Source organism: Erythrolamprus reginae, chromosome 4 (genome assembly GCF_031021105.1).
Source record: "Erythrolamprus reginae isolate rEryReg1 chromosome 4, rEryReg1.hap1, whole genome shotgun sequence".
Lineage (NCBI taxonomy): Eukaryota > Metazoa > Chordata > Lepidosauria > Squamata > Dipsadidae > Erythrolamprus > Erythrolamprus reginae.
Window position 1 is genome coordinate 136,259,785 of NC_091953.1, and position 20,080 is coordinate 136,279,864.

At 40.6% G+C, this 20,080-nt stretch overlaps 2 protein-coding genes across 2 annotated transcripts in view; one reads left to right on the forward strand and one right to left on the reverse strand.

The window, feature by feature from the left end:
* ELF1 (E74 like ETS transcription factor 1) overlaps positions 1 to 7,108 on the reverse strand; it is an 89,857-nt gene extending 82,749 nt beyond the window's left edge. The window contains exon 1 of the mRNA XM_070751372.1: positions 6,842 to 7,108. The gene's annotated coding sequence lies outside the window, so the exon portion shown is untranslated. The remainder of the gene's footprint in view (positions 1 to 6,841) is intronic.
* WBP4 (WW domain binding protein 4) lies at positions 7,085 to 18,499 on the forward strand. The gene is made up of 10 exons (XM_070751376.1): positions 7,085 to 7,205; positions 8,656 to 8,728; positions 9,247 to 9,309; positions 9,408 to 9,531; positions 10,885 to 11,073; positions 12,468 to 12,523; positions 13,957 to 14,023; positions 15,189 to 15,289; positions 16,857 to 17,053; positions 17,946 to 18,499. Coding segments are annotated over exons 1-10 (1,074 nt in total). The 5' UTR covers positions 7,085 to 7,203; the 3' UTR covers positions 18,148 to 18,499.
* The last annotated feature ends 1,581 nt before the right edge of the window (positions 18,500 to 20,080 follow it).

Genomic DNA, 20,080 nt, shown 5'->3' on the forward strand with positions numbered 1-20,080 from the left:
TAAATAGAAAATTAATCAAATTTATTTTAAAAAGGAATCCACCGATGTTGTAAGTCGAGGACTAACCACCAAAAGGGTGATGAGTTGCTAATCATTGGTCAGGAAAGAGATGTTGCAAGTTACGCTGGATAGCTCAATGAAATTGCATTAATCGATGTGCACCAGCTGTAAAAATGCATGGCCCACTAATTGGGAAAAAGCACAGGGGGGGATACAGATATAATGTTAAAACTGCACATGGAATGTTCGAGGCAGATTTGCCATCCCATCTAATCAAAGGACTGGAAAAAAATAGCAAAAAATTAAAATGAAAATAAAAATGGGCAGCCGCCAAAATGATTAACAATAAAAATGCAGGGGCATTAAACTATTACTAATGACTTGACTTTACAGCTGTTTATTATCTCAGTGATCCCATCAAGCATACCTTAATTGCCAACTGTAGCAGAGCAGTGAATATTATTGAAGTTTAAAATCTTCTTAAATGTGTCTAGTTAGGAGATTAACGGAGTAACTGGTCTGACACAGGAAGATTTTCTTACAATACAGGGGAACCTCTACTTACGAACTTAGTTTGTTCCATGACCAGATTCTTAAGTAGAAAAATTCGTAAGAAGGAATTTTTCCCATAGGAATCAATGTAAAAGCAAATCATGTGTGTGATTGGGGAAACCACAGGGAGGGTGGAGGCCCTGTTTCCTCACAGGAGATTCCTAGAGAGGCCCCATGGAGGCTTCTCCCCACCTTTTCCGGCCCTGTTTTTCTTCCCAGGAGATTCCTAGAGTGGCCCCATGGAGGCTTCTCTCTGCCTTTTCTGGTTACAGTTTCGGTGGCTCAGGTTTATAAGTGGAAAATGGTTCTTGAGAAAAGGCAAAAAAAATCTTGAACACCCGGTTCTTATCTAGAAAAGGTCGTAAGTAGAGGCCTTCTTAGGTAAAGGTAGCACTGTATATCAAAAAAACCCTCATTATTAATCTAACAAATTTATAACAGCATTATGTGACACTCAATTAATACTATATCTGCCCCATTCAAATTATTTTTTTTAACAAACAATAGTTAAACTTTAGCAACAATGGAATTGCTTAGTTTCATGCAAATGAAAGTTTATCAAATTTTGTAATCCCAACACCTTAAACACCAGGCTTATTTAGCGCAAAAGAGGCCCGCAAAAATTTCAAGTATTTAAATTATGCGCACATTCCTGGCTGTTCAAATCAGCTTTCGCAACTGCACAAGCCGCTTCATGAACTCACAATAAATATAGGGAAATCAACCAGCCGGTATTTGCTTAGGAAATGTAAACGCTAACTTAAAATTTAAATCCATATGGTTCAATACATACAGTTATCCACTTGATGGCAGTCATTCAGGGACAAAAATATATAATTATGGACTAAGGATTATGATAGGACTCTTCCATGCATATTAACATCTGGGCAGAGAATTGAATTAGAGCTGAGAAAATTAAGTCTTTGGAGAATAGAGGGGGGGGGGGGGTTTCTTCCATGGTATACACCAGTGTTTTTCAACCAGTGTGCCGCGGCACACTAGTGTGCCGTGAGACATGGTCAGGTGTGCCGCGAAGCTCAGAGAAAGAAAGCAAGAGAGAAAAAAAGCAAGAGACAAAGAAAGAGCGAGAGAGAGAAAGAGAACGAGAGAGAGAAAGCAAGACGGAGGGAGAGAAAGAAAGCAAGAGAGAGAGAGAAAGAGAGGGAGGGAAGGAGAGAGAGAGAAAGATATAAAGGGAGGTAGGGAGGGAGAGAGAAAGAGAGCAAAAAAGAGAGGAAGGAAGGAAGAGAAAGAAAGAGGGATGGAGAAAGAAGGAAGGGAGAGAAAGAGGGAGGGAGAGAGAAATAGAGCAAAAGGGAGGAAGAGAGAGAGAATTTTTTTGTCCAAACTTTTTTTAGCCCCCACCCTCCCCCCGCTCAATGTGTCCCAGGGTTTTGTAAATGTAAAAAATGTGCCGCGGCTCAAAAAAGGTTGAAAATCACTGGTATACACACTGCTCAAAAAAATAAAGGGAACACTCAAAAAACACACCCTAGATCTGAATGAATGGAATATTCTCATTGAATACTTTGTTCTGTACAAAGTTGAATGTGCTGACAACATGTGAAATTGATGGTCAGTCAGTCTTGCTTCTTAAGTGGAAAGTTTGATTTCACAGAAGTTTGATTTACTTGGAGTTATATTCTGTTGTTTAAGTGTTCCCTTTATTTTTTTGAGCAGTATATAAGCTTTCCTACTTTCCATAATAATATATACCGTATTTTTTCAGACTATAAGACGCACGGGTGTATAAGACACACCAAGATTTCAAAGAGGTAAATAAGAAAAAAAAACTATTTTTGCCTTCTCCCAGCCCCCCCGGATTACTTTGCAGGTCTCCCAAATCCACTGCGTGCCCCATTTTTGCAAAAATTGGGCCTATCTTTTGCAAAAACAGGACACGGGGATGGGGCTTTGGTAGGTCAAAAATGGCTATATAGAATAGAATAGAATAGAATAGGATAGGATAGAATTCTTTATTGGTCAAGTGTGATTGGACAAACAAGGAATTTGTCTTTGGTATAGATGCTCTCAGTGTACATAAAAGAAAATATACATTTGTCAAGAATCATGGGGTACAACATCTGGTCACCGCACCTCAAAAATGATATAATGGAACTGGAAAAGGTACAAAAAAGGGCAACAAGAATGGTAAAGGAAATGGAGCCCCTCCCTTATGATACCAGGTTGCAACGCCTTGGTCTCTTCAGCCTTGAAAGACGGTGTTTAAGGGGTGACTTGATCAAAGTGTGTAAAATCATGGATGGGATAGAAAAGGTGGATAGAGAAAAATTATTGAAAAATTATTTTCTCTATCACACCCTCCCTAAAGCTCATAGGTAAGAAAGCGAGGACAAATGAAATGATTGTCATAGGGGTCAAATAAACAATCAGGAAACAATCAATATTGATAAAAATCTTAAGGATACAAGCAACAAGTTACAGTCATACAGTCCTAAGTAGGAGATATTCGGCATAGAAGACACTGCAACATTTCCACCCTCATTTAGTGTGGGAAAGGCTGCGTCTTATACACCGAAAAATACGGTATATACATCAGACAGGGGTTCTCCGTCGCCACCGCTACCAGTGCAATTGTATGCGCAGCTTCATTTGACTTCTGCACAAGCACAGGAAGGGTGCTATGGCATCAAGCGCATTGGTAGGAACTCAACAAGGATATACAGTACATCCTATTCTCATTCTGTTCAGCCAAAAAATAAAAACTGCCTGCTAGTATTGGGGTCGGGTTTTGGCTTTCACATGCCAGTAAATAGTTTATTTGTGAAACTTTGCGAGACAATGCACTTCCCCTTATCACGGTGTGCATTTTTCTTGTTTTGAAAATATAATTAGCGGCATATTTATCTTTAAAGCTGACCTTGGGATGAGGTCATATAAAGGGGGAAAAAAGGCTAGGCCTTCTTTGGCAACGGAGCTGAAACAATACACAACTGTTTTGTTAGCAGAATGGATATCAATTCAATATACAGCCTGCCCTAGAAACCTGTATGAGATTATGACATTGTGGAGATATTACCGTATTTTTCAGAATATAAATTTTTTTGGGGGGGGGAACAAGGGGGGAAAATCTACCTCCCAGAAATTTAGCAAACAGCACATATTTTTATTTCTTTGTTTGTTTGTCTGTCCATTACTCTGGGGGGGGGGAATCACTGACCCCCTCAGAGAGGATTCGCAACTTGGGCTTCCTCCTCGATCCACAGCTAACATTGGAACAACATCTCTCGGCTGTGGCGAGGGGGGCGTTTGCCCAGGTTCGCCTGGTGCACCACTTGCGGCCCTATTTGGACCGGGAGTCATTGCTCACAGTCGCTCATGCCCTCATCACCTCAAGGTTCGACTACTGCAACGCTCTCTACATGGGGCTACCATTGAAGAGTGTTCGGAAACTTCAGATCGTGCAGAATGCAGCCGCAAGAGCAATCATGGGACTTCCTAGATTTGCCCATATTTTGTCAACACTCTGCGTCCTGCATTGGCTGCCAATCAGTTTCCGGTCGCAATTCAAAGTGTTGGTAATGACCTATTAAGCCCTACATGGCATCGGACCAGAATACCTTCGGAACCGCCTTCTGCCGCACAAATCCCAGCGTCCGATAAGGTCCCACAGAGTTGGCCTTCTCCGGGTCCCGTCGACTAAGCAATGTCGTTTGGCAGGCCCCAGGGGAAGAGCCTTCTCTGTGGTGGCCCCCGCCCCCTGGAATCAACTCTCCCTGGAGATTGGAACGGCCCCCACCCTCCTTGCAAGTTACTTAAGACCCACCTTTGTCGCCAGTCATGGGGTAACTGAGATACCCTGAGCACGTATAGTTTTATGAATGGTATGAGTGTATTGAATGGTTCTTAATGATGGGCTTTTTAATGTTTTGTTTCTTTTTAAATATTGGATTTGTACATTGTTGTGATTGTTGTGAGCCGCTCCTAGTCTCCAGGGAGGAGCGGCATACAAATCTAATATATTATTATTATTATTATTATTATTATTATTATTATTATTATTATTAAATAATTGTTTGTTAAAAACACAGAAACATAGAAGATTGATGGCAGAAAAAGACCTCATGGTCCATCTAGTCTGCCCTTATACTATTTCCTGTATTTCATCTTAGGATGGATCTACGTTTATCCCAGGCATGTTTTAATTCAGTTACTGTGGATTTACCAACCACGTCTGCTGGAAGTTTGTTCCAAGCATCTACTACTCTTTCAGTCAAATAATATTTCCTCCCGTTGCTTCTGATCTTTCCCCCAACTAACGTCAGATTGTGCCCCCTGTGTTCACTTTCCTATTCACTTTCCTACATGAATAAATTGAGAAACTGAACGACATTTGCACTGAAATAAGGCATGATGGGGCCGTTGATCGAATGAGATCACTATCTTGATCCGGCCACAAGTGATTGAAAGATAGGCATTTGTTGTATTTATTGTAAGCCACCCGGAGTCCTTGCGAAGTTGAGTGGCATACAAATCAAATCAAATAAATAAATATTTTCAAACCATGTCTTACAAGCCATCTTGCTTCGGACACTGAAGAAAATCCAAAATTTAGGAACTGGATTTTAACTTAGAGTCAACTTGACAACAACAACACAAAAAAAGCAGAACTTTCTTAGCTAAAACCAGAGTCCTTAACGGGAGAGACAGCAGACAAGGCATCCTGTCTGTCATGTGAAAACAAGATTTAATAACGGGATGGATTCCCCCCCCCCTTTATTCCCCTGAGCTAAATTTTGACTTTTGTAAGCGAGTGAGTGGCTAGTGGGCTGGTTTTTTTGCAAAAAAACAAGAAGCATTGGAACAAAACACAATACAATTAAATAGATCCAATTTACCATCAGAAAAATTGCATGCACCATTGTTGTCAGATCAGGAAAAAAAGCCATTTTACCCCCAAAATTTCAGCAAAAAAAGAGATTGTAAGGAAGAGGCACCCCGACCTCTAAATGCAAACTTATTCCCCACCCCAGTGTTATTTTTCAATTGCACCACCCTTTGGTCTTGGAATGAGTCAGGTCCCAGAAGCCTGACTCAGACACTCAAACAAAGCTATGTGGCTTGACTGGTTTTAGATCAGGGCCTGTGTGATGTGTAAAGCAGACAATGATGGCTTGTTCCATAAACCATGGTTACGGCAAAACAGGGCCAGCAAGCCAGATGCAATCGAGTCTCGGAGCGATATGGCTCCTGGGCTTTTGGTTTCCATCTGTCCAGCGTGGATTGATTGCAATGTTTTGGGTTTTTAATAATTGAATAATCATTTCTAGGCGATTGCGAAATCACAGGCCCTCTCGAGGAGGCTGGGAAATTGGGCAGTTCAGATGAAGTCTGAAATTCCCAGGAGGGAGATGACTTTTAGGGGACTTGGGAGGGAGGGAGGGAAGGATTGATATGGAAGAAGCAAACAGGAGGGAGGGAGGGAAGAAAAAGGAGGATCAAGATGAAAGGAAAGAGAAAAAGAAGGAAGGAAGGAGGGAGGGAGGAAGGAAAAGGAAGGAAAGAAGGATCAAGATGGAAGAAAGGATAAAGGAAAGATGGGGGGAAAGATGGAATGAAGGAAAGGAGAAAAGTTATTAGGAAAGAAAAGGGAGGGAGGGAGGAAGGAATGAAAGAGAGAGAAGGAAGGCTCAAGATGAAAGGAAAGAGAAAGAAAGAGGAGGAAGGAAAGGATCAAGATGAAAGGAAAGGAAAGATGGAGGAAAGGATGAAATGAAGGAAAGGGGGAAAGAAAAGTTAAGAGGAAAGGAAAGAAAAGAAGGGAGGGAAAGAGGGAAGGAAAAGATCAAGATGGAAAGAGAAAGTGAAGGAAGGAAAGAAGGAAAGGAGAAAAGAAAGAAGGATCAAGATGGAAGGAAGGAGAAAGGAAAATAATAAAAAGGAAAAATGGAGGGAAGGGTGGAATGAAGGAAAAGAGGAAAGAAAAGTTAAGAGGGAAGGGAGGGAAGGAAGGAAAGAGGGAAGGAAGGAAAGGATCAAGAAGGAAGGAAGGAAGGAAGGAAGGAAGGAAATGACCCCTTCTTATGTATTTATGAGAAGAATTTAGAGAGTTTTCTGCAAAGTCCCCCCCCCCCTTTTGGGGGGGGATCGAGCCTCCCCCCCTCGAATCCCACCACCAGGAATGTACGGAGGGGAGTTTGGGGGCCTTTTGGGGAGGGCTGCAAAAAAAGTTCTCGGTGGGCCTCTGTGCCCCCCCAAAAGAGCCCCCACAGCCCCCCCGCCGAGCCCCCTTTCTCCCCCCCCGCCCCACCAGCCTGCCCCAGCCTACCTCGCAGGGCTGTTGTGTTCGACGGCGCGTGGCAGACTACGGGAAGGAGAGAGGCAGGCCGAGGCAGGAAAGAAATCCGTCGCCGCCGCCGCTTCCTCGCCCGCCGCCTCTCGTCCCGAGCGAACCCGGCCTGGAAAACCCCGAGACGCCGCCGCCAAGCGCCGGCCTCCCCTCCGCCTCAGGGGACGAGAACGCCACCGGGATTGGCCTTGCCAGGCCGCCGTCTTCCTCCTCCTTCCCTCCGCCTCTTGCGCGCGGCGCTGGCGTGACATCACCAAAGCGCGCCCACCCCAGTTCCTGCTTGGGCTGCTCAGCCGGTGGGGGTGCCGCCGCCGCCGCCCCTCCGCCGGGGAAGGGAAGCCATGTGAGTCCCCGTCTCTCCCGGCTCCGGTCCCTCTTGAAGCGGGTTCAGGGGGTGATTTGGACACCCTGGATCCCCAGCAATTTTAATAGATTTTATAATAAATGTATTAATGGTTAAAATTGTTTTATAATGTAATTTTATAAACTAATTATAATTTTTATAATTATAACTTTGTATAGCAATATGATTTATATAATTATAGTTTATAATTTGTTTTATAATCTAATTTCAATTGACATGCCATATCATAATAATATACTGTATAATATAAAGTAATGTAATATAACAATATAGTTGTATAACATAAACATTACATAATATTTATAAATGTATACATATATAATCACTAAATGCATATATATAACATAAATAACGATAATACCGTAGCTTCATATAATATTAATATAATATAGGGTCATTCTTTGTCAAGTGGACCAGGTGAAATTGAAGCCTTATTTGAAAAGAAACCATAACAAAACAGAACATATATGATAGGAAAACCCGTGCTTTTTCTAATGAAATAAAAATGAAGATGATTGAAGATGAGAAAACAGAGAGAGATATAAAATCTATGTTCTTTCTAATGAAAATGACTGAAGGTGATGAAACAGAGCTCTCTGTTTTCCCGCCTTCAATCATCTTTATTTTTGTTTCATTAGAAAGAGGGTTTTTTTCTATCATATATGTTGTTTTTGTGATTGTTTCTTTTCAAATAAGGCTGCAAAAATCAGTCAAGTGGACATCTGGTTCACTTGACAAAGAATGACCCTATATAATAACAGCCTAATGTAAACTAACATAACACAATATAATAGCCTAATCTGCCCTAGTGTCCTCTTTTATTGTTACTTCTTACTTATGTTTATATAAACTACTATCCTATACATGTTTGACAAATGAATAAATATAATTACATATTATGTGGTATGACATTTAATATACACCATATTTTTCCAAGGATAAGATGCACCTTAGGTTTGGGGGAAGGAAATAGGGAAAACAAAATCTACCTTCATCTAACTAGTGTCCTTAGTCTGGTCAACTTCAGCTTTTATCCCCTTGTTAGGGCTGAAAAAGTCTTTTTCACAGGGAGTAGGAATGAAAACAAGCCTGAAAAAACTTAGGGCTGGAAAAAAAAGCTTCGGAAAAGCTACATGTTACAGAAAAAGTAGCAGAAGCCGCTCAGAATCAACTTCCAGTGGAGATAGTGGGTCAATCAGAAACTGAGTTTAAACATGCTTGGGGTAAATATATGCCCATCACATCACATTACCTCCAACAAAAATTATACATGTGTGTGTGTATTTAATTAATTTTAAAAAACAGATAAACTCAAAGGGTAAATAAACTTGATGGACCAATCATTACATCTTTTTCTGTCGCCAATTTTCTATGTTTCTTATTTTTTTTAAAAATCCTACTCTTTTCTTTCCAATATCTCTTTTTCCAGGGCTGATTATTGGAAATCTCAGCCCAAGAAATTCTGCAATTATTGCAAGTGCTGGATAGCAGACAACAAACCGGTATGATGAACTTCTGATTAAATCTTAAGTACTGGGATTTGGGTTTTAAGATTTTAAATTTAAGCTTCATTAGAGGATCAACATTTAATACATTGTTAGTTTCCCAGCCTTTTTCTTGGGGCTGGGCAGAGTAGAATAAATGCAGGCAACATAGACTAATGCCGGTATATTTAATGTTTAATAGCTTTAAGTTCAGTTGGATTTGGATTCTTGGACTTAAATTTGGAACTTTGCTTGTTCTTTTCGGTATCACCTTTTTTAAAGAGCTGGAAAACGCCTCCTACAAATTTATACGGTTTAGGGCACCTTTAAAAAAACCCTAAAATGCCTGCAGGAATAAAACGGCATTGAAGCCATTCCTGGTCAGGTTCTTTGAAAAAATTAGACGTTCTTCAAACAGGGTTTGAAGGTTGAAAATATTTGCCTGAGCTGCCTCAGGTAGATGTGCTTAGTTTCAGTAAATAGTTGTAAAGTTTATTTTCCTCTAGTTTTAGGAAACGTCTCTTTCCTTTTCACAGAGCATCGATTTCCACGAAAGAGGGAAGAACCACAAGGAAAATGTGGCGAAGAAAATTAGCGAGGTAACTCAAATGCCACCTGAACGGAATGCTTTAAAAACAAACAAAAAACCCCACATCGCTCATTCCTGCTCCATATTCTCTTTTTTTAAAAATTGCAGATTAAACAGAAAAGCCTGGATAAGGCGAAAGAAGATGACAAAATGGCGAAGGAGTTTGCCGCCATGGAGGAAGCGGCAACGAAGGCCTACCAAGAAGATTTGAAAAGGCTTGGATTGAAGGCAGGTAGGACGCAAGACTTGCCCAGATGTATTGAGATACGCAGCAGCTGGATAGGACTTGTCTAGAGACAGGAATTTATAGTGTAGCAATTGAGGAACCAGTTCAGATAAATAACAAAGACACTGGAATACAGTAGTACCTCTAGATACGAGCTGCTCCACATGCGAGTATTCCAAGTTACGAGCCGCGATGCGAGCGAAATTTCTGTTCAACACCCGAGCTCAAATTTGGGATACGAGCCGAGCTTCCACTAGGTGGCGCAAGAATCTCCTTGCTTCCAGTTATCTCGGTGCGAAAAACAAAGTCTAAAGGCATTCGTTCGAGATGCGAGTTGATCAACTTACGAGCTCGTGTCTGGAACGAATTAAACTTGTATGTCAAGGTACCACTGTACTGTGTTCAGTTCTGGAGACCATACCTACAAAAATATATTGATGTCCAGTTTATGTCCAGTGATTCTCTTAACAACCCGTGGTCATAGAATGGGGCAAAACCCGTTGAATAAATGTCTCGCTTAGCAATCAAAAAGTTTTGGGTCTTCAATTATGGTGATAAATTGAGAACTGTTTGTGATGATATTCCAGTTTGGTGCCATTTGCAGATAGTCCCCTTACTACCGTGTTTCCCCGAAAATAAGACACTGTCTTATATTAATTTTTGCTCCAAAAGTTGTGCTACATCTTATTTTCGGGGGAGGGGGGTGCCTTATATTTCTCAAATAAGACAAATTCACAGGCAGAAAAGCTGACACCCCCAAAGAAATTGTACCGTAAGGTACACTGATTACGGTACGGTACCTGTCAGTATGGCACCCACACACACAAACGACAGCACTTATACGGTACAACAGAATACTCCCGCTATTGCAGCTTCTGGCCACCAGAGGAGCTACAGTCTACGCACTGTAGTGGAGACTGTAATGGCGGTGAGACAGCAGCAGACTGTGTCTGCTGTACTGGACGGCACATTATTACGGTACCACTATGAACAGCTTTGAATGGTACCGTATGGTTTTCCACCGTACCGTATGTAAACTTGACTACGCCTTATTTTCGGGGGGTGCCTTATATTAGCAAATTCTGCAAAACCTCTGCCATGCCTTACTTTCGGGGTACATCTTATTTTCGGGGAAACAGGGTAGCTATATATTACTTCAGTCCTAAGAAAAGATCCATGGATCTTGCAGAACTTGGTTTATTGAATTATACCCTATTTCGCTTGGCACACCTTGCTAGGGTTTCAGAGATTTGAAATGGAATATTCCATATTCCAACGGTTGGGTTTTAGTTGTCCAGCTACAAGGTTCTCTTACAATTTCTCAGGCGGGCCTTAAAATCGAATACTTTTGTGTCTCAGAACCTGTAGAACAGCCTTCCTTGCCGATAAAACAGGAAGAAAAGAAGGAGAAAAAAGAGAAAAAGGAGAAAAAAGAGAAGAAGAAAAAGGGAAAACAGAGCAAAGAAGCTTCATCCAATGGAACAAAGGAATGGGTGCGAGGGTTTTCTCCGGAGGGCTACACCTATTATTACAACACAAAATCTGGAGGTAAATTTGCAGCTAAACTCCTTTTATAAATCACGTATCAGGAAACTATAGAAGTTGTCATCAAAACACAACACAAAATGATATTTAGCAATAGATTTCTCTCTTATTTTACAATTGCCATTTATTCTTCCTCTTTATATTCTATTGATTGATTGATTGATTGATTGATTGATTGATTGATTGGATTTATATGCCGCCCCTCTCCGAGGACTCGGTATATCACCAACCTAGCAGGAATAGCCAACACTCTGTATGCCGCCCCGAGTCTACGGAGAGGGGCGGCATACAAATCTAATAAATAATAATAATAATAATAATAATAATAATAATAATAATAAAGATAGTCTTAAGATACAGAAGGATCTTGACAAATTTGAACATTGGGTGCTATCTAATGAAACTCAATGGTGAAAAAAGCCAGGTTCTACATTTAGGCAAGAAAAACAAAATGCACAGGTAGAGTTTATGTGGTACCTTGCTCAAGAGTAGTAACTGTGAGAGGGACTTTGGAGTCCTAGTCGTCAACCATTTAAATCTGAGCCAGCCGTGTGCAGCAGCTACCAAAAATCTGAGCCTGGGTGGCACAGCAGGTAGACAGCTGTACTGCAGGCCACTGAAGGTGACTGTAGATCTGTAGGTTAGCGGTTCAAATCTCACCACCGGCTCACGGTTGACTCAGCCTTCCATCCTTCTGAGGTGGGTCAAATGAGGACCCGGATTGCGGGGGCAATAGGCTGGCTCTGTTAAAAAGTGTTATTGCTAACATATCGCCCACGTTTCTACAACACTCCGTGGCCTGCACTGGCTGCCGATCAGTTTCCAGTCACAATTCAAAGTGTTGGTTATGACCTTTAAAGCCCTACATGGCATTGGACCAGAATACCTCCGGAACCGCCTTCTGCCGCACGAATCCCAGCAGCCGATAAGGTCCCACAGAGTTGACCTTCTTCGAGTCCCGTCGACCAAGCAATGAATGGTTTAAATTATTTTAGTATTTTTAGGGTTTTTAATTATATTAATTGGATTAGATGTACTATTATGTTTTTATATATGTTGTGACCCGCCCCGAGTACTCGGAGAGGGACTGCATACAAATCCAATCAATCAATCAATAAACAAACAAACAAGGGGAGAAACAACTAAAACTAAGGAGTAACAATTAGCCAGTGAAAAGACTTGCCACTAGAAGTTCCAGCTGCAACACTGGAAGTTTTTAAAGAAGAGATTGGATAACAATTTGTCTGAACTGCTGTAGGGTTTCCTGCCTAAGCAGGGGGTTGGACTAGAAGACCTCCAAGGTCCCTTTCAACTGTGTTATTCTATATCTAATACTGCATGAATGATTCCTCCCCCATCCCAAATTAAAGTCTTTTTAAAAATCTATTATTATTAAGAATCCCAGTGGGAGAAGCCAGAAGGATTCAAGGACACCGCTCCAAATTCTCAAACGGTAACTAAATGCTTATTTATTCTTTTAGATCTCAAAAAATGTGTCTTCGTTATTTAAAACGTATTCTCAATTCACTCAAAAAGTAGTTGACTTGCATCTGTTCTGAATGGAGATGATTAGGAATACAATTATCTTAAGAACACATTTATTAGCCAGAAGTCTCTAGTTTATATGAAGTCATTTTACAGCATTATTTCCAACATGTAGGGGGGACACTAGGTAGAATAGAATAGAATATAAAATAGAATATAGAATAGAATATAGAATAGAATATAGAATAGAATATAGAATAGAATAGAATATAGAATAGAATATAGTATAGAATAGAATAGAATATAAAATAGAATATAGAATAGAATATAGAATAGAATATAGAATATAATAGAATATAGAATAGAATATAGAATAGAATATAGAATAGAATATAGAATAGAATATAGTATAGAATAGAATAGAATAGAATATAAAATAGAATATAGAATAGAATATAGAATAGAATATAGAATAGAATATAGAATAGAATATAGAATATAATAGAATATAGAATAGAATATAGAATAGAATATAGAATAGAATATAGAATAGAATATAGAATAGAATATAGTATAGAATAGAATAGAATAGAATAGAATTCTTTATTGGCCAAGTGTGATTGGACACAGAAGGAATTTGTCCTTTGGTGCGTATGTTCTCGGTGTACATAAAATAAAAGAGACATTTGTCAAGAATCATGAGGTACAACACTTAATGATTGCCACAAGGATCAAATAAGCAATCAGGGAAAAATCAATATTAATATAAATCTTAAGGATACAAGCCACAAGTTGCAGTCATACAGTCATAAGTGGGAGGAAATGGGTGATAGGGATGATGAGAAAAAAACTAGTAGTAATAGTAGTGCAGACTTAGTAAATAGTTTGACGGTGTTGAGGGAATTATTTGTTTAGCAGAGTGATGGCGTTCGGGGGGAAAACTATTCTTGTGTCTAGTTGTCTTGGTGTGCAGGGCTCTGTAGCGATGTTTTGAGGGTAGGAGTTGAAACAGCTTGTGTCCAGGATGCGAGGGGTCAGTCAATATTTTCCCAGCCCTCTTTTTGACTCATGCAGTATACTAGTCCTCAATGGAAGGCAGGTTGGCAGCAATTGTTTTTTCTGCAGTTCTGATTCTCCTCTGAAATCTGTGTTGGTCTTGTTGGGTTGCAACACCAAACCAGACAGTTATAGGGGTCCAGATGACAGAACTCAATAGATTCTGCAATAATTGGATTTTATTATTGCCAAGAAGGAAGGAAGCTTACAGTGGCTAAGTTAGGATGTTTCGCTTTTGAATAAGCGCATCTTTAGCCGAGGTAAAGTAAAATCAGCGTGTAATGAAAAGTGGGTGAGACTTTAATTAGCCTTTATTGTGTGGTTGATTTAGCCTTTGTTTTTCAGGAAGCAGTTTGGATAGAAGGGACCGACGATGATGGGCGCACCTATTATTATAACAAGGAGAGTGGAGGTGAGAGGTTTTACTCAAGCCACAAAGCCACATCTGTTATGGTTTCTTGCCCCCAGAAACCACCTCCCTCCCTTACCTCTCTCCTTTCCCTTCCTTCCTTCTCTTCCTTCCTTTCTTCCTCTCCTTTCCTTCCTTTCTTCCCTCTCTCTTCCCTCCCTTCCTTTCTTCCTTCTCTCTCTTCCATTCCTTCCTTTCTTTCCCTCTTTTTCTACCTTCCTTTCCTCTCCCTTCCTTTCCTTCCTTCCCCCCTCTCTCCCTTTCCTCTCTCCTTACCCTTCCTTCCTTCTCATCCTTTCTTCCTCTCCTTTCCTCTTTTATTATTATTATTATTATTATTATTATTATTATTATTAATTAGATTTATATGCCGCCCCTCTCCAAAGACTCCTTTCTTTCCTCTCTTCCTTTCCTTCCTTCCCTCCCTTTCCTCTCTCTTCCTTCTCTCTTCCATTCCTTTCTTTCTTCCCCTATTTTTCTTCCTTTGTTTCCTCTCTCCCTTTCCTTCCCTCCTTCCTTCCTTACCTTTCTTGCATTTCCTATCTCCCTTCTCTTCCTTTTCCCTTCCTTTCTTCCTTCCTTCTCTTCCTTTCTTTTCCTCCTTTCCTTTCTTTCTTCTCTCCCTGTCCTTCCCTCCCTTTCCTTCTCCCTTTCCTCTCTTCCCTCCCTTTCTTCCTTCTTTCTCATTCCTTCCTTCCTTTCTTTTCCTCTTTTTCTACCTTCCTTTCCTTCCTTCCTTTCCTGTCTCCTTTCTTTTCCTTTCCCTTTCCTTCCCTCCTTCCTTCCTTCCCTTTAATGATCTCTTAAATCCTTATATCTCGCATTTTGACGCTGCTCCTTATTTTTAGAGTTTGCTGTTCTATATTTATTGCATCATTTAATTTATACATTGAGCCTTAAAAGATGGTGTAAAACTATATGAAATAACAGAAAACAAGCTGCAGAGGTCCAGTCTTGATTTTTGAATGGGGTCCAGCAGTTTTAATACTGGACCTCTTAGGTTAGTGAAATGTGAAACCAAGCATTTATTGGTTGTATTAATTTGGTCCCACTGAAATACACGTTAGGGCCTTTATCCGTTGGATTCTATTCTTGATATTTCAGATTTTCAGAAAGCTAATTTCCAGACTGGTCAAATGTATAACTTTTTTTTTTGGCTGTTGCTTAGTATCGACGTGGGAGAGGCCTGAAGATTTCATATCTTTTTCAATCAAGGACGATCCAGATGAAAACTCTTCTGATGAGATGAGCAGAAACGAATCACCAAAGGTAATATTTTATGACCTCCAGCTAATAAATGATTTCTACATTGGCTATCTATGAATGTTCCTTGCTTGGGGTACCGTTTACTTCTTTACTTGATTGCTGATTTAGTACTGAAATCTTAATCCCCATTTATCTTGAGAGAAGCAACTTAGAACTAAGGAGAAAATTCTTGTCACAAAGCAAAAAGATTTTGGAACATGATACATAGGTGGCTACTAGAGATTAATTTCTGGTCACAATTCAAAGTGTTGGTAGACGCGATCCCCGCTGGACGGGGGTCTCGACAACCCTGTGATGGTTCACTTTACGAGGCCCGATCCTGAAACCATTACTAGTGCTTACCAATGAAACACGGAGTCAATGGTCTGGGTAAAGTGACAAAGCTTTATTGTTACAAGTATATCTCTTTTATACCCTTCATATGCAAATGAAGGGGTTTCAACTAGTAATTTTCTATTGGCTAAATACAAGTCTAATTTTTCCTAATATACATTTCTTATAGGCTACAAATATAAGGTTTTTCAAATCTATAGGCTAATAATAAAACTTTTGAATACGCAAGTTTTCATAGGCTATATCTATATGCAAAATTAAGGCTTCTGAGCACCCAACTGTTCATAGGCTATTTCTATTAAGCTTCTAATTGGTTATAAAAGGTATCATCTACAGCTTATGATAGGCTACTAAATTCTCACTTTATGCACCTATCGGGAGCTGAGTTGCCAGCCAATCACACTGTTAGTGTCTTATCTCGTGCCAGGAGCACTGTTGAGGGATTTTTCTTACTGTGTCCAAAGTTCATGGCTATTGTATGACTCACTGTCTCTGGGCAAATTTTCACCATGCTATTTCAGATAACTGCTTCTGTGTATATCCTAGAGCATAGCTAATATTTGGCTTACACAATCCCTACAGTTGGTTATGACCTATAAAGCCCTACATGGCATCGGACCAGAATACCTGCGGGACCGCCTTCTGCCGCGCGAATCCCAGCGGCCAATCAGGTCCCACAGAGTTGGCCTTCTCCGGGTCCCGTCAACGAAACAATGCCGTTTGGTGGGACCCAGGGGAAGAGCCTTCTCTCTGGCAGCCCCGGCCCTCTGGAATCAACTCCCCCCGGAGATTCGAATTGCCCCCCTCTTCCCACCTTCCGCAAGTTGTTGAAGACCTATCTATGTCGCCAGGCATGGGGGGAATAACTATCTCTCCCCCCCCCTTTTTTTCTGACTGCAATACATGAGAATGGCGTGATTGTGCAGTACCGATTGTTTTTAATATTTATGGGTTTTAAATTTAGCTTTTTATCTAATACTGGGTTTGTATTCTGTATATTGTATTATTGTTGTTGTGAGCCGTCTCGAGTCTTCGGAGAGGGGCGGCATACAAATCTAATAATAACAATAACAACAACAATTAAAAAAGGGAAAAAAAGTTTGCCATCACTGCTGTAGGGTTTCCTGCCTGAGAAGAAGGTTGGACTAGATGACCTCCAAGGTCCCTTCCAATTCTGTTTATTCTTTTCTATTCTCACATCATTGCGTAATGGGATGTTTCCTCCCTTGTTTCTCAGGAGCTGACGGACAGTGACGAAGAAAAGCCTCGGAAACCCAGGAAGGTCAGCCCTTACGGAGAGTGGCAGGTGGTGTCGAAACACGGGAAGCCCAGCCGCAAAAAGAGCCCGGCGGTCCCCCCCGAAACCTCACCGTCCTCGTCTCGGAAGCCCTCCTTCTTCAGCAAGTGGGAGGAAATCACAGAAGAAGCTTCATAGTGAGTCCTGCTTCTTCTACCTGGGAGCCAGTGATGGCTAAATTTGCACTGATAATCCCAGCGTCCAAATTACATTGCATTTATATATATTTTTTTAAAAGTTTATTTATTGATTTTAAAAAGAACATTTCTTTTTATACAGGTCGTAATCCGTATCTATTACATTTTAAATACAGTGTTCCCTCGATTTTTGCGGGGGATGCGATCCGAGACCGCCCGCGAAAATTGAATTTCCGCGAAGTAGAGATGCGGAAGTAAATACACTATTTTTGGCTATGAACAGTGTCACAAGCCTTCCCTTAACACTTTAAACCCCTAAATTGCAATTTCCTATTCCCTTAGCAACCATTTAGATTATTACTCACCATCTTTATTTATTAAAGTTTATTTAAAAAAATATTTATTAAAGGCGGATGAAATTTGGTGATGACATATGACGTCATCGGGCAGGAAAAACCGTGGTATAGGGGGGGAAACCGCAAAGTATTTTTTTAATTAATATTTTTGAAAAACCGTGGTATAGCCGTTTCGCGAAGTTCGAACCCGCGAAAATCGAGGGAACACTGTATACTATTTGTTGCACTATGTATGCATTCAAATACAGTGGTAGCTCTACCTAAGAACGCCTCTACTTAAGAACTTTTCTTTTGCTTTTACATTGATTCCTATGGGGAAAATTGCTTCTTCTTACAAACTTTTCTACTTAAGAACCAGGTCATGGAACGAATTACATTCATACAAATCTAATAAATAAATAAAGTAAGTAAGTAAGTAAGTAAGTAAGTAAGTAAGTAAGTAAGTAAGTAAGTAAGTAAGTAAGTAAGTAAGTAGAGGTACCACTGTATATCCATTAAGCATCACTTTTGCAATGTCTCATTTTTTTCCCCTTTAGCGAGAAGGTTGACCTGGAGCTTCCAAGTAAGGAGACCCACATCGCCCCAGTTCCAGAAGTACCAGAGGACCCCAAAGGGATCTTCAAAGAAAAAACAGTCACTTCCCTTGGGGAGGCCACGGAAGAGGTGTCGGTATTCAAAAAACGGAAATTTGAAAACGGGAAATCGCGAAACATTCGACAGAGGCTGAGCGACCACTAACACCGTGGCTACGTTGTCCAAAAAACACTTTTGAGGACAAGAAAACAAAAAGACGCAGCAAAAGATGGACTGTCCATCAAGCCTGTTTTGTTAAAAGCAATTTTTAGAGCTCATTGTTTTTCAAACAGCGTCTTGGGCATAAAATGTACAGAATGTTTCTTTCCCCGCAGCCCACCCACCCGAGTGATGTTATTTCAGTTTCCTGGACCTCTTTTTCTCCCCCCTTTGTGAGGATGTGTAAATATAATATTTTTTAAAATAGCGTTTCAACGGAGCTTTCAGCGTAGCTTACAAAAGAGCATATTGTCACGAGTCCTTTTTTCCAAGAAAAATAAACACAGCAATTGCCTAACGACGTCTTTGTAAGTTTTAGCGAAGTCTGGGATTAGTGAGGGGAGTTAAAAAGTAAAATACAGTGTTCCCTCGATTTTCGCGGGGGATGCGTTCCAAGACCACCCGCGAAAGTCGAATTTCCGCAAAGTAGAGATGCGGAAGTAAATACACTATTTTTGGCTATGGACAGTATCCCAAGCCTTCCCTTAACACTTTAAACCCCTAAATTGCAATTTCCCATTCCCTTAGCAACCATTTAGATTATTACTCACCATGTTTATTTATTAAAGTTTACTAAAAAAAATATTTATTAAAGGCAGACGAAAGTCATCGGGCGGGAAAAACCGTGGTATAAGGGGAAAACCCGCGAAGTATTTTTTAACTAATATTTTTGAAAAACCGTGGTATAGACTTTTCGCGAAGTTTGAACCCGCGAAAATCGAGGGAACACTGTAACACAGAAACAGTTTCACACATAAGTTCCAGTTCAGAAGACTTTATCCTTCGAGCCTGGAAACAAAAAATCTACATTTATTTACATAAGGTTGTACATTTAGGCAAGAAAAACAAAACGCACAGGTACAGTATATGTGGTACCTTGTTCAGCAGTAGTAACTGTGAGAGGGATCTTGGAGTCCTAGTGGACAACTATTCAAATAGGAGCCAGCCGTGTGCAGCAGCTGCCAAAAAATCCAACACAGTTCTAGGCTGCGTTGACAGAAGGATAGAATCAAGATCATATGACGTGTTAATACCACTTTATAAGGCCTTGGTAAGGCCACACTTGGAATATGGCATTGGTCATTTGGTCACCACGATGCAAAAAGGATGTTGAGGCTCTAGAAAAAGTGCAGAGAAGAGCGACAAAGAGGATTAGGGGACTGGAGGCTAAAACATAGGAAGAACGATTGCAGGAACTGGGTATGGCTAGTTTAACGGAAAGAAGGACCAGGGGAGACATGATAGCAGTCTTCCAATATCTCGGGTTGCCACAAAGAAGAGGGAGTCAAGCTATTCTCCAAAGCACCTGAGGGTAGAACAAGAAGCAATGGGTGGAAACTAAACAAGGAGAGAAGCAACTGAGAAATAAGGAGAAATTTCCTGAAATTTAGAACAATTGATCAGTGGAACAGCTTGCCTCCAGTAGTTGTGAATGCTCCAACACTAGATGTTTTTTAAGAAGATGTTGGATACATCATTTGTCTGAAGTAGTGTAGGGCAGTGTTTCCCAACCTTGGCCACTTGAAGATATTTGGACTTCAACTCCCAGAATTCCCCAGTCAGCATTCGCTGGCTGGAGAATTCTGGGAGTTGAAGTCCAAGTATCTTCAAGTGGCCAAGGTTGGGAAACACTGTTGTAGGGTCTCCTGCCCAAGCAGGGGGTTGGACTAGAAGACCTCCAAGGTCCCTTCCAACTCTGTTGTTATTATTTAGCTAATCAACTAATAATGGCCAGCACTAAACTGATGCTAGATAAGAGTTAACAGAATTAAAGGTTGGTTGAACTTGGAGCATTTGTGGAGACGTAACAATTCTAGGCTGAGTTCTTTCTTGACTCTGCCCTCAGGCACTGACAGCTCTTCTACAATGTCAGATGAAT